The sequence below is a fragment of the Colias eurytheme genome, chromosome 18 (assembly GCF_061535395.1).
Source record: "Colias eurytheme isolate Ceu_HAF_F1 chromosome 18, ilColEury1 Martin Lab GWU primary, whole genome shotgun sequence".
NCBI classification, from domain to species: Eukaryota; Metazoa; Arthropoda; class Insecta; order Lepidoptera; family Pieridae; genus Colias; species Colias eurytheme.
This window is the reverse complement of record NC_142997.1, coordinates 5,565,050-5,580,871: the sequence shown is the minus strand read 5'-3', so window position 1 is coordinate 5,580,871 and position 15,822 is coordinate 5,565,050. Positions and strand designations below refer to the sequence as shown.

Below are 15,822 nucleotides of genomic sequence, written 5' to 3'. Positions count from 1 at the left end.
AATGAAAGGGTTCTATTCCTGAGCATACTCAAGCGTAAGAGAAAAAAAAAGACTCGATTAGTAAAGTATTTCGGTCGCTATCGTGTTAACAAGAAAAAGGATCCGCACATACAGACACACGGACGTCCAAGACAGAACTTTTTTAAACTGTTTTTTAACTAGTTTAAATAACAAAAATGACATCAAAAATATCATGATCGTTAAAAATAGTGTTTTTTCTTAATATGTGTGTGTATGTATTATCTTACAAGTGCAATGTATGATACATAAAGACATTTTAAGTTTGAAAAATCAGATGTTTTGCGCGAAGTGACAGTAGTACCCACCTCAACGCTTCGCTTATGAGGCGTGCAATTAGTAAAGTAAGTATATTTGCAAGACACTGAGTTTAAATAAATGTACAATTCAATTCACGCATGTTATAAATTCATTTTTTTTAAGTAATAGACTATTTCATACCTTTAACAATGTCAGTGAGGAATAAAATATCATCAGCACTGCAACCAATTTTCTCGATGATTGCCTTATAACTTGTAGCTTCCTGTTTAGCACCGACAGCTGTGTCAAAGTGACCATCAATGAATTTCAGCAAGTCACCAGACAGTGATTGTCCAAATAAGAGCTTTTGAGCTTGCACCGAGCCTGAGGAATAAATGTACACCTTCTGGCCATCGACCGAGTGCCACTGGTCGAGCGCTGGCATGACGTCATCGTAGACACTGAAATGGAAAGGAAATCTCATTATTTCCACAAAAAATTGGTTGTTTGTAAAGTAGGATTACGATCGAGATGTTTACGTGATAACGTCATATTGGTGGCAGCGCTCGAGATGAGACGGGAGATCGGTCTGTCTCTCTCTCGTTATACCTGCGATCGCGCTCGTGAGGTTTTGGTGTGACACAAGTTTCTGAACATGTCACCCGACTAAAACGATTTTAAAAACGTTATCACGTTAAAATATAATTTGAAGCGTAATGTGCGATGTTATGCCACTGATATGGTACATGGAAATTATTAGTTATGTTTGGGAAACTACATTGTAAATCTAAAATAAATATTAATTACTCTCTCTCCATTGGCAAGCTTTGTCAAGATAACAAAAAAAACTCAAAGTATTCAAATAGCTCATTGCCTATATTCTTTGGAACTTAGAATTGGTGTTACTGTGCACAGGGAAAAACATAAATTAAAAATACAAAATGTACATACATTAATAGCATATGAGACTTCTTTGTGTACCTTCTGACATTTTTATGTTTATTTATATAATTCAGATTTGTACAATGTGTGCTTCTGTGATTTGTGCACAGCAGCTTTAAGAGGAAAATTGTCGTATTGCGACCACAAATACATCACTTACAAAATTAATATATAAAATGTTTAATACAGTAGATTATGATGTACTCCTGAGTCTATTACGTTCTCTTAACTTATCGCCTCCGGTAATCGACTGGTTCTCCAGTTACTTACATGGGCGGCGTCAGCGTATACGAATAGATGAGGTTGTATCATCATGGTGTGAAGTCGGCGCTGGTGTTCCGCAAGGCGGGGTCCTATCTCCATTATTGTTTTCCATATTCATCAACTCCATTTCGAACAACTTAACATGCGACTACCACATGTATGCCGACGATCTCCAAATCTATACCCAATCAACCCTTGACGATTTACACCAGGCTATCAATTTAACCAACAAGGATTTGCAAAGCATAGTTTCATGGAGTTCGGCTTATGGTTTGCAAGTAAATCCTTTAAAGACTCAAGCTATAATCATTGGCAGTCCTTCTTTAATTGCAAGGGTGAATTGGGTGAATCTCCCTCCTATTGTTGTTGACGGCACGTTGATCCCTTATAGCGAAACTGTTAAGAATCTTGGTGTGTACTTCGACAATACTTTATCTTGGAGGCATCATATCAAGGAGGTTAGCAAGAAAATGTACGCAACTGTGGCGTCTTTGCGTCGTCTACAAAATTTCCTTCCTCTCCCAACCAAAATCCTGTTAGCACAATCCCTCCTTTTGCCCATACTTGACTACGCCGATGTGAGTTATGTCAATCTCTCCGTAGATCAAATAAACAAACTCGAACGTCTACAAAATCTCTGTATACGATTCATATTTGGTCTACGGAAATATGACCATGTATCTGAGTTCCGGTCTAAACTCAAATGGCTACCGATCCGATTTCGCCGGGATGCTCATGTGCTGCATCTTCTCTATCAGGTTATGTTTAACCCAAAGATGCCGAAATACCTAAAAGAAAAATTTGTCTTCAGGGGAAACAATGATGAACCAGTTCGCTCCACTGAAATGTATCGATTACGAATGCCTCAACATCTTACTCGTTTCTACGATACTTCATTCACTGTTCAGGCTATTAAATTGTGGAACGCTTTACCTGAGCCAATAAAAAAGGCACAGTCATTGAATAAGTTTAAAATAATGGTAAGCGATAACTATCACTCTTCTTGTCGTACTTAATAATCTATATATTGTATTATATCTTTGTCGCTTTATATATTTATTATCATGTTTTTATGGCTTTAATTATTCTTTCCTATACTTTTGTGAATATATATATTATATTTATACATATCTTTATATTATATTCTTACATATTATATTTATGCTCTGCCCTATCCCTCTCCTCTAACTAATTTCCTTCCGTACTCCGGTTGTCTGGAAGAAATCGCTATTCAGCGATAAGACCGCCATTTGTTTTAATTTATAATTAGATTAAGTTCATATTTTAGTTATCTAAGAGCAATAAAGGATAAATAAATAAAATAAATAAATGTTTACTCACTGTCCTTTAATATCGCCCTTGTCATACCCTTGCTTCCAGATCAAACCTTGCAATTGTTTGAGCGCGCCAACTTTGCGGTCCGATGACATTTGCCATTTTACGTTGTTCACAAGACCTTCAATTTGGTCTTCCTTGGAGGCATCCTGTAAAAATGATTGATTGTAAAACTTGAAATCGCAGAATTAATTATACTTATTTTAATAGGCTTATAAAAAATTATTTCAATACAACAATAATTTAATCTATACTAATATTATAAAGAGGAAAGGTTTATATGTATGTATGTATGTATGGTTTTCACGCATAAACTACTGGACCGATTTTGATGAAATTTGGCACAGATAATCTTTAGACCCTGAGAAAGAACATAGGCTAACTTTTATTGCGAAATATGTACCACGGGCGAAGCCGGGGCGGACCGCTTGTCTAGCATAAAATCAATCCTTTAACATACTACAAGTTCATTTGTGTGTAAAAAAAATGATTTAGATGCTATTAAATATGAGAACAGCCTTAGAAAAAAAATCTCATTTAATGCAGCATTTTTATAATAAACAGACTTGTATTATTATGTATAATATTGTTTAAGATTAAGAATAACATTTCGTGGGTGTAAAAGCAAAATGGATCAATACCTCTCCAGGGATGGCAACCACGCCTTCCACGCTCTTCTCCTGATCTTCAAGTGCGAGTTTCCGCAGAGCGACGACGGCTTCCTTAACATCCTCAGTCTCCCACTGACTGTCAAGGAACTGCTTCACGTTCTCTTCGGCGTAGGGGAATAATTTGTCCTGGAAAAGAAACAAGTTTTAAAAAATCGATATTCTCAGTCTTTTCGTGATGCATTTTTAGAAATTTCTCTTAGAATGCATGATAGACATGAAGTTGATAACGTATTTAGACACAAAAATTGTTGTTGAAAAGTTTTTTTTTATTAATGTCTTTTTGTCTGTAAGGCAGGTTGTAGGCCACAACGGAGAAGGATAGCGTTTACGCTACCACTCTCTCCTTTTTTACCGGCAACCGGAAAATTCCTACAATAATTTTTGTGGAATAATTCGTTTAATTTTCAGTTTAAATATTAGTTTCATAGCAGGTAAATGTTTTATATATGCGAAATTTTTAAAGAGTAAAAGAAATTCGATCACGAGACGGAATTCGTAGGCCGTACCGCGGTAACGCCTAGCCTCAGCCGTGATCCCGTCTCAGCAACCGAATTTCTTCTACTCTTTCGGTTTCATGTGCCTTATGAGGCACAATATTGTAACTCAATCAAGTCAATGATTACAATATTGTAACGATGGAACGCGGCCTCTATTGAATTTAATTTTTATTTAGTTTTATTAGGAAATATTTTGAAGTGAAACATAACCTTTCCGTCCACTAAATACGAATTTAAGATCATGGCAAACCGATAAATTAGATACGAAATTAAGCGCTGTCATGATGGCCAGACAGCACATTTTATGTCAATTTTGACTTTTCGGTTATGACTTCTATGTCTATTGAAGGATACCCTCATTTTTTTAACAAAGGTGTCCAAAAAAAGACCCAGAATCAACGATATAATATAGGTAATAGGGCGTAGATGCGTAATGGCTGGCGTCCACTAGGCGGATCGGGCCGGGCCGCATCGCAACGCAAAAATACGCCGGCCTATGTTTTGTATGAAACATCGTCCATTAGCGACGGATCGGGCCGGGGCGGGCCGCAACGCATTGGCGGATATCGCTTCGCAGGCGGATTTCTGCCGGCGGTGCGCTGCGGCCCGGCCCGCCCCGACCCGTCTAGTGGACGCAGGCTGGCGGATGTGAGCGGCGAGCGTCTGTTAGATAAAATCCGCCTAGGCGATCCGCCGCGCCCCGTACAGGTGGACGCAGGAGCAAACAGCGCGTCCATTAGAGACGGCCCGTTGCGATGCGGCCCGGCCCGATCCGCCTGTAATGGACGCCTAGCATTATACCGTATACGCGCTCACGAATTGGCACCTTAAATTCGGGCCAAATGGCCCGACTTTAGTCAGTCGTTCCGGAAGCGTCGTTGTATTCGGTTGCGTCTTGTCAACCTCCGTCTCGTGTGCGCAAGCAAAAACAATCAAAAATGCCTACTTGTGTGATGAGATTCTGCACAAACTATTCGACAAATATTTCTAAAACTCAAGGAATCACTTATCACCTGTAAGCTCGTAGCTTAATATGACATAACGTAAACTTATTTATATAATTTTTTTAAACGAATTTCTTACTTATTTTATTTTGCTCCTAGCTTCTATACTATATAACGATTTCAGAGTTGCCCCCTTGGCCTTGGTAACATTATATTATACATACTAAAATACTTCAATGTCAATCCATTGCATTGTGCATTGGTACACATTAATTCATTCCTGTCGATTCTGGGTTTTTTGTTCATATAATTTTGGACATGTCCTTTCTTTGAACATTATTCAAACTTCTACAATTTGTATGTTTCTTACTCCTCTTTCGATGTCCAATCGGCCCTTTGGTTAAATGTAGGTATTATTAATTAATTCCAAAGTTTAACAGAAATTAACACTTATATAATATTGTCTTCGTCTTACCCACAGAACATAATCTTACTTGTATACGTAGTATATTATTATTAATCTGTGGTCTTACCTATCTACTACTCAGTCCATAATATAGGTAGAAGATCATTATCCATCCATACCATCGAAGATCTTAAACATCGCGAATCCGAATAAAAAGAGTTTCGAAAACCATAAGGGCGACTTCAACATTTTTTATCAGTTAGAACTTGAGACATAAGTAATCTTAAGATAAATCGATTTCCGATTCATTCTGTATATAATTCTACAACATAAGAAAAATCTAGTTTCATCATTGTTTTCATCTTGTTAAATCAAGAGATAATAACATTTTCACATATCGTCACTAAAGTGAAACTGCATTTACGATGAGACAACGTTGGGTGAACGAACTGCGTCGAAGGCGCTACCCAAACCGGCTAGGCTGCCTAGCCAGACAATGTAGATCAATGGAATGCTCTGAATATTTAGATTACTTCTCTTGGTAAAAACTAAAAATTAAACACTTGATGACTTGGGTCAGCATTTAATACGAATAAGGGCAGAAGATCGAAAATCTAATCTAAACAATTGAAATTCAAAAATTGTCCATCTCATTTTTGATTAAATTTTTAATTATACATAAGGTACTAACTAGTTACAAAACATAAAAAAGGAAAAAAAGTAGTCTATTTCTGAATTTAAAATTTTACAAACTTTAAAAAAGCCATCGTTCAGAAACTTTTGCGAAATAGATTTAGGATCAGCAAAACGTTCACCAAAATAAATTCACAATGGCTGGCTTGCAGCATTCCTTTGTTGTTGACTTAACTAAAAGAGATAAGTTCAGTTCGGTCACCTACAGATTCAGTCTAAAATAACAAGGGGTTCTTTCACGATTCTATTCGTAATTTTTACGTGAAGTGGAAATATCTTTTTCAAGAATAACAGTAACAACTTCATTTACATATTAGATAATAAAACATAAAATAGCTCCCCTATTCCAGCCACCCCTCTCGCAAATTCGAAGCACTATTCAGCCATTGTACTTAGCTCGTAACGAGAAATTGGTTAAGAACTTTAACGAAAGGCCTTAACTTTAAACAAAGAACATTTTCCCATGAAAAATTTTATAATTTTATTATCACCATAACTTGTGTCTGTTAAATTTAAAAGACGAAACAACTTTAATAATTTGTTAATCTGATGCAAAGCGCGGCAATGCAGTAGGTATACTTGTATGGTCGCGTATGAATTCTAAATACCCGCTTCCACTACCAAGCCCGTCACTGAAAACCGGAACACATTGGATCCACTGTTTAATATTCTATAATCTATACAGGGTGTAATCGTTAAGTGTGCACAGGCGATTTTTCCGTAAGTATTACAGATAACAAAAAACTTTAAACTGATATCGAAAGTACTTAACCTAATGAGTAAAATGGCCGTAATAAATTTTTTAAAATAAATCGAGAAATATCAAAAAAATTATCTTTAAACCCATACATTAAGTATGAAATATGAATATCCCGTATATAGTACGACATAAAAGAGATGAAATTAATTATTTTGGAACTAATTCGTTTTTCATTACCTGGCAACCCTGAATTGGCAATGTAGCTGTCAAGTTGAATAAAAATTTGTTGTTTTTTTCGTGAAGTGGAGAATTATTGAGATAAAATTGTTATTTAGAACAAGAAATTTAAATAAAAAAGGAGACATCATGAAAAAGGTTAAACGTAGCGGTGTCCGTGATGTGGTGTATAAAGTTTTTATTCGGTGTTTGTCCGAATTTCAAGCTGGAAATTTATTGACTGATTTGGAAAACGTTTACAAACGTACAGCAGAATATACCGGTGAGATTCCATTTATTTTTGCTCAGTACTACGTAAAATAGAATATTCCATTAGTAACGAGTGTTTAATGTATGTATGTATGGCGATTATTACGTTTTCGCAAATTAATTTGAGGTTATTTGTATGTAAACAAAAACTAGTTTTTATAGTGCGACCAGCACAATTTGAGTCAAGAAGTTATATCCAATCCAACCAGCCTCAAATAAAGTACCTAGTTTAGATTTTACTACATAGTATAGTGATAACTGTTTTCATACAGCTATCTATTAATCAATCAAACCATAAGAAAAAAAATCATATTTACTGTATCATATTTACAGATACTGAAGATGCCCCGTACCCTCTTGCCAGTACTTCGAAACAGAGTGATGATCAGTCCTTTGAAGGAGTAGAATATTTAGATTTTGATGAATTATATTAATGTACAAAATTTATCTACAAAAAAAATAAAAATATGTGGTTTTCAAATCGCCTTGTTTTTTTCTACCCGACGGACCCAGAAAGAGGGTAATGTGTTTGAGCTGCATGTATGCTTGTTTGTTTGTATGTTTGATTCTATGTGCGCTTCTGCAGTCTAAACACTTGACCGATTTTTATAAAATAACTAATTCCAAATACATTTAAGTAAAATTTGACCTAGGTAGGTCAATTAAAATACTAATGTATTTTTGTCTTAAATTACACTATTGCTACACTGAAACAATTATAACGGTTTAAATCGCGGTATTTATTTTAGATTATATTATATACATTTTTGGATTTTTATTCTATAGTATCAAGATCGCTTGCGTCGCAGTATCAGTGTTGCTATATGAGCGACGGTGGCGCCCTCATTTATTTTCATCTCTTTTGTGTCGCACTGTACATTTAATATGAAAGATTTTAGCTTTCTTTTTCTTTTTTGGTTTTCTGCTTTAATTACTTCGCAAATTTGAAGTGGCATTTTCCACGCTTTTTCCGGACATTTTCACGCATTTTCTGGATATTTTCCGGGGATTTTCCGAGCATTTTCCGGACATTTTCCAGGCTTTTTCCGGACATATCCACGCATTTTCCGGATATTTTCCAGACATTTCCCTGGCATTTTCCGGGATTTTCCAGACATTTTCCGAGAATTTCCCAGGCATTTTCCGGGGATTTTCCGAGCATTTCCCGGGGATTTTCCGGATGTTTCCCCAGACATTTTCCGGATATTTCCCTAGCATTTTCCGGGGATTTTACACGCATTTCCCAGGCATTTTCCGGACATTTCTCAGGCATTTTCCGAGCATTTTTCAGGCATTATCCGGTTATTTTCCGGGAATTTCACAGGCTTTTTCCGGGGATTTTCCGAGCATTTCCCGGGGATTTTCCGGATGTTTTCCAGACATTTTTTGGACATTTCCAAACATTTACAGGCTATGTCAGGGAAATGTCCGGAAAATGCGTGGAAAATTCCCGGAACAATATCCGGAAAATGCCTGGAAGATCCCCGGAAAATAAATGAGAAATTTCCGGAAAATTCCCGGAAAATGCCAGGGAAAAGTCCGGAAAATGTCTGGGCAACATCCGGAAAATCCCCGGGAAATGCTCGGAAAATCCCCGGAAAATGCCTGGGAAATTCCCGGAAAATGTCTGGAAAATCCCGGAAAATAACTGGAAAATGCCAGGGAAATGTCTGGAAAATATCCGGAAAATGCGTGGAAATGTCCGGAAAAAGCGTGGAAAATGCCTGGAAAATCCCCGGAAAATATCCGGAAAATGCGTGAAAATGTCCGGAAAAAGCGTGGAAAATGCCACTTCAAATTTGCCAAGTAATTAAAGCAGAAAACCAAAAAAGAAAAAGAAAGCTAAAAATCTTTCATATTAAACGTAAATGGGATATTCATATTTCATACTTAATGTATGGGAGGGTTTAAAGATAATTTTTTTGACATTTCTCGATTTATTTTTAAAAATTTATTACGGCCATTTTACTCATTAGGTTAAGTATTTTCGATATCAGTTTAAAGTTTTTTGTTAAAGTCCGGTCGCGGAGCAGAAAGAATTTCGTACAATGACCTCTTTACCTACTGACAGTGGTCACAAACATTTTTGAATGAAGTGCAGTTTACATGAAATATTTGGAGGAGAAAATGTTTTTTACTAATTTATTAAATAAATGTCCTTTATTCATTTACAATACTTATTAGTTAGTTACATTTTAACTTTTTCAATAACAACGATATATTAGATACTTATATAAAAAAAAGTGTGCGTGTACACACATAAGAAGTAAAACTTCTTTAGGACCTTATTTTTCAAAAAATAATTTACTATGTACAATATTACAGAAATACGTTAGTATAACACGCGATTTCGACTTAGGCGGATTTTGATTGGACATAAAGAGTTTGAGGCTTATTCTTATAAATTTTGAATTCACAAAATCATAATTGTACACCTGACACCAATCAAGCAAACACAAACTTTACGCTCTCAGGTTAAAGGTTTACAATCCCTAAGGACGGCGGTCATTGCACCTGTGCGAGCAAGACACATTATTTTTACAAGGGAGTGACAGTGACAGGTAATAACAGGTTAATGTACGAAATTCTTCCTGCTCCGCGACCGGACTTTATCTGTAATACTTACGGAAAAATCGCCTGTGCACACTTAACGATTACACCCTGTATAATCCAATCCCCTTTCCACAAGTACTTTGAATTAGTGTACTTAAATGAAAAAAAAAACTGGTAGGTCATGCGTAAGCTGGCAGGAATTGTACTTTGATACTAACAGTTTAGAATAAAAAATATATTTATTAGAAAAACTCATTGCATATTTGATTATTTCTATAGTGCACACAAAAAAGAAATGGAGATAACTACGTAAAGAACAGATAAGAGGAAAATATGTACAAACGGTGGCCTCATCGCTAGGTAGCAATCAATAGTGGTTTAGACCAGAGAAAAGATCTGAGAAATGTCAAATCGCCAGTGGAAACTGATGAAAAAAAATTGTTTGTTTAGCCATGTCCAGAGACCAGAAGGCTGGTCACCGTAATCGGATCTTTACGGATCGGCGTATCTGATACTTGTCCGTAAAGAAAAGTCTTAAATCAACTTAAAAATTTCTCAAGAAAAACTGAAACATGTGAAATGAATATACCCCGGTCATGGTGAATAATAAATAAAAAGTAACTATTTTAAAAAAATAGAGCAATAACTTTTCAACTTTCAAATGCTTGCTGAGTAAGACAAAATCCTGCAACATTCATAGTCATTGGTCTTGCATTATAGGATAAAATTATCTATACAATATGTACCTATCTTGGCTATCTTGATTCATCAAAACTCCTATACTATAATAATATTATGATTTATTTAAATTTTATTAATGTGCAACCTTAACTTTATCACCTGAAACTTTAAAGTTTAAGTACGAGTATATAAAAAATTACCGCATTTCTAAAATAATTTGAGCATATCAAAAATTATGTGATGATAATTTCTATTGTGATGGAAAAAATCAAGGTACCTACATACAAAGTAATGGACAATGGACAAGTATAACTGAGTGGTGGTTAAGCAATCAATATCTAACTTAAATTTGGTGATATAAAATGATTACATTTCCTTGAAAACATTTATACTTGAAAAGCTTTCTGCTTATAACTTCTAATATATTATAAAATTAACCTTTACATCAATTCAATTGTTACACAAAACCAGACATTTGATTTTTACATTATCACATATATCATTGTACTATGAACTTTCAAGATAAGATGTATATTACACAACTATGTTTGACTTTAACTTTTTACATTACTTTACTTTTAACAGCAACAGAAAAATTTCATTTTCTCTAAATAAATAGATACCCAATAAATACATATATCCTGTATGCCTATGCCCTGAATATAATATGTACATATAACAGTTAATAGCGCCTGGCAAACTTCTTGGTCAAAATAAAAAAGTAGCATGGTGGGGTAAGTTTGGGCATATAAAAATGAACTAAAACTTGATATTGCTTTGGGGACACAACTTGTCATATATATCGGTTGTTTTCTGTAAAAACTGTTTTTTCAACTGGTAGAAAACGGTAAAGAACTGGTTCTATAAGAAGTTTGCATAAGTAATTGTTTGAGTTTTCATTTATAGTTTCAATTACTATAGAAAATAATTTCAGTTTAAAATTCTTACTTATTTCATAGGATAAAATAATTATGAAATTATCTGAACTGAAAAGATTAACTATAATTAATGGTTTTCTGTTCACTCTTCCCTGAAAAATCTAAAATAAGTAATCTACTATATAAAAATAAGTCGGGTTTTCCTTCCTGACATATGACGCTATAACTCCAGAATGCACGAACCAATTTCCACAGTTTTTTCATTCGTTGGAAAGGTCTCGGGCTCCGTGAGGTTTATAGCAAAGAAAAGGTGTCTCTGGTGGTGATACGGAGTTCGCCCGGTTTGCTAGTATTGTATAAAAATTACAAAAGAAAATTTTAATACTAGATACAATCTGAGTAAATATAAAGATTTTGAATATGATTTTAAAAGATATTTTTTGCAAAAAATTGAGACACAATAGCATTTATAGGAAAATAAGGGTAACGCTTGACCACCATCTCAGCTGCTGGCAAGCAAAGAGGAATATATTGTATCAAAAATCTTGAATACTACTTTATCAAGTATTATATAAATTATATATTTATCAATAAAATATTTGTCCTAGTTACTAAAATCATTATTATTAAATTAGTAGCAAAATATAAGAAACACTTTATACAAAATATAATACCCAATAATAAATGCAGTTAGCATTCGTATTTTTATAATAAACGGAAGAACGGCGAAATTGAAAGTAAAAGTTACAGTCACTCAACGTAAAAAAAATTAAGAATGATTGTCTTGACAACAGCTTTGCGAGTATCAAACGCACTGACGAAACACGTTTTATGAATATAGACGTCTCTCTTATTTTCATTCAAACAACACGGGCGAAAAAAGGAGAGCATATACGACCACAGCGCCTATTCAAACAGGACAGTTAACTGTTCCACATTTTTTTAACAGCCAGCTGCATCGAACAGCTGTTTATGCCGGTAGGCGTAGACATAATTATAATGTTACTTCTTTTATTATTATTACTAATATGATTTAAGCCTTTATAATAAATAAATTAAATAAAAAAATATCGATAATACCACGAAATATAAAAATTACGCCGTAATTATCACGTATTTTTATTATATTGTGTAAAACAATCCCCTTTTCTAACCTCAACTTTTAATTTGAATTGGAAGTAATGTAGATATAAGATGAGAACATTGAATTAGGAACAAAATTATAGATTAGGGTACCATTTTGATTTTGTCCTCCATGTTGCGAATCTGGAAACGCGCCCATTTTGCAGAGTATTCCTATATTGAGTACTTAGATAATCGGTGCAAAACTTATAGAAAACATATGTTTTTTCATCGTAAATCAAAAATTGTCAACAGCAGAAAAAATCACATGTTTCAACAAAACACCGGCCGGCCAATTATAAAGACCTACCTTAACAAAGCTGATCGACGTTGTAGTCCCTTCGACGTCTAGGAGTAAAATTTTGCATTTCTTTACTATCTCCCCGATTTCTTTCTTGTTATTAGCCATTTTTAAGAAGTACTACCTTTATCAGGCGCACTTTTGCAATTTTTAGAATTTTTTCAAGACTAGAAACTCTTCCACACCGCACTACAACCCCACAGAAAAGGGCATTGATTGAACGAGACACGAGAAAACGGAGGACTGAAGGACGCGCGGGTGCAGGTTTGCGAGAGAGCAGGATGCATCTATTTATCAAATGTAGAACAGAGATAAAAAACGGAAGGATACACCTCTGGCCAATTCAGCCAACATTACGGCGTAACATGAAAATTGCCATGTAGTGTGTTCGTACTTTATAAATAAATTTAAATTAAGCGTTGAATATTCAAAAATAAAAATCTATTGTGCTTAATGACTTAAAAGTATTACAAGAAATAACAATGTTATAATTTTGTCTTAAAGTTTCCCTGTTAACTATTATACCAAAATTAAAAGAAATAAAATAATCGAATGGGTTTTCAGCTTGTTTTCAGGACTTGTCTTTATTTTTATGTTTATAAATTATTGCATTTTCAACAGCTTATAATTATTGATATTTACTCTAAACTTTTTTTAAGAAGTTTAAAAAAAGTTTATATTTGAAAATATAATTGGTCTGAAATCTAGTGCCTTGAAATCTAGAGTGGTAATACCTATATAAATCTTAGACAGTGGAGCAGTTGGTTTCTTATATTCAAGAAGCTTATATTATATTAAAAATTGTATGACAACTGGGGTTAGGTCTACACACAGTGTGTGGATGTAAGTCACAGATTGGTCTGTAAGATCAGTAGCGCGGAACGAGCCATGTTTTAAAAGTATCGCAAACAAAATGAGTATTTGGTATTAAATTATTCATATGGTTACCCATTATAACCCAATATTTAGATACCAATAATTTGGTATTTAGATAAAATAATGTCTATACTAAAAATATATCTGTCTCTAATACTGCATTAAAATATGTTAAGTTTTTTAAGCAATTGTAATTTATTAATTTTAACTTTCTTATTTCATGTTGTTTTCTAGATATCTTGACTTTACTATTTTCATTTTTTTAAGGGTACACATTTATTTATATTATTATTCATAGTAACATGCTTAGGAATTAGGGTTAGGGAAGAGTAAAAATAAAACACAAATTTCCTTATACATATTATATTTATTATTCAAAAGTAAACTCTAAAATATGAAACTTTATATTTCTACATTTCCTTGTCAGAGTTAAAATTAAATTATATTTACAACAATGTTCTACATTAGTGTTTTAATCGATCAAATAAACTCGATTTTTTCGCGGCTTCAGTCTTCATTTTCTTTATTAATTTCGGTGTGTGGACAGGACCTTCAGCTTTTCGTTTTTGTGGCTGCAATAAATATAAAATAACATTTTTTTATAAACTTTATATAAAAATTACCTAAAATTATACTATATTAATAAACATAAGAAAAAAAATAACAAGTAGTAGTTGTAGTAGTAGTACTGTGATGATATGTCTGCGTATTCTAAATAACATGGAAAATGTATTAAAAATGTCAACAAACATGTTTAATTTTTGTTAGGTTTCGTTTCTGCTCATTTCTACTATATTTCTTGCTAATACTCTAAAATATTATATTTTGTTTTACCATTAGAAGCATCTTAACCAAGTAAACATCCATACTAATATTATAAATGCGAAAGTAACTCTGTCTATCTGTCTGCTACTCAATCACACCTAAACTACTGAACCAATTTGCATGAAATTTGGTATGGAGATATTTTGATACCCGAAAAAGGACATAGGCTAGTAGACTATATATTTTTAACCAGAACAACCAGGAGTAGTTTTAACGTGATTTTGTAACAAGAATACCATGATACTAAGTATCAAATTACTAGTAGTAGTGATCAGTGACTATAATTTATATTCTATACTACGTAGTATGTGTATGTCAATAAATGATTTTTATTAAAGTGAAACTTTTATTACATCGTCTCAAACTTTTTGGTCTGTGTAGCGCATGTCGCGTGACGGTCGGCTGCCGAGTAGGTATAAAGCAGTGTTCGGAACCGTTCGAACAGTTTCACTTTTACCGTGGTTTCATAAAACCACACAACCTTTTTTTTATTATTTTTTTTATGTAGTGTTACCTTCTGCTCATCATCCCCAAGAGCTGCGAACACGAAGTTGCCCCTCGCGGATGCCAACACTTTCGGCTGATCGTCATCCCCCGCGAGTGGTGTTGCCAACGCAGCTAGACGGGCTAGCGCACCGCGGCCACGGGTTAATAGCGAGCCGTGGTAGTTTTGCTGGCAAATATATTAAAAAATATATTATGATATACACATTATTTATAGATATTTATAACATTTTTGTAAACTTGTATCTTGTGTGGAATAAGTTTTCTAGTTGTGACGCGCGGGCAAAAGCAAATGTTTTATTGTGATACATATAAGGTTAAGGTTATATCAGTGCTAATATCATTAAAATCCGTTCAGTGGTTTTCGCGTGAAAGAGACACAAACATACATACATATTCCATCCATCCACATCCATCACAAACTTTCAAGCTCATAATATATAATATAATTAATAAGATCAAATCCCTCATGCCATCATATTATTTTCAGAAATGTATATCTAATTAAAATTCTACTATTACATGAATGAAAGAATGAATTTTTAATTTTTTTTTGTAAAAAAGTTGTTTTCAATAAATTGGTTTAATTTATCTTGACTATTATTTTTGTTACCACCAAAACTTTAATATAAACATTTTTTAAATAAAATCAAAATTACTAGCAAGCTTACCTTAAAAATGGCAAATGGCTTTTTCGGACTAGGAATATCCTTTGTAGTTTTCTTTTCAGGCACAACAATATTTTCCTTTTCCACTGGTTTCTGTTCAACCTCAGCAATGAGGTTAGACATCGTTCTTGATGTTAGATTAGCCTTTATGATTGTAGTTCTGTTTATACTGGTATTCAAATCTTCAGTACCACTTTCTTGCTGTAATGTAAAAATAT

At 33.9% G+C, this 15,822-nt stretch overlaps 1 protein-coding gene across 1 annotated transcript in view; it reads right to left on the bottom strand.

Annotated features, from left to right (window-relative positions):
- Positions 1-15,822, bottom strand: part of LOC149900649 (uncharacterized) — a 32,456-nt gene that overhangs the window by 8,749 nt on the left and 7,885 nt on the right. The window contains exons 13-19 of the mRNA XM_090112619.1: positions 15,608-15,805; positions 14,914-15,105; positions 14,114-14,179; positions 5,879-5,887; positions 3,441-3,596; positions 2,806-2,948; positions 460-719 (exon numbers count right to left, since the gene is read on the bottom strand). Of these exons, the coding sequence (XP_089968745.1) occupies positions 460-719; positions 2,806-2,948; positions 3,441-3,596; positions 5,879-5,887; positions 14,114-14,179; positions 14,914-15,105; positions 15,608-15,805 (1,024 nt within the window). The remainder of the gene's footprint in view (positions 1-459; positions 720-2,805; positions 2,949-3,440; positions 3,597-5,878; positions 5,888-14,113; positions 14,180-14,913; positions 15,106-15,607; positions 15,806-15,822) is intronic.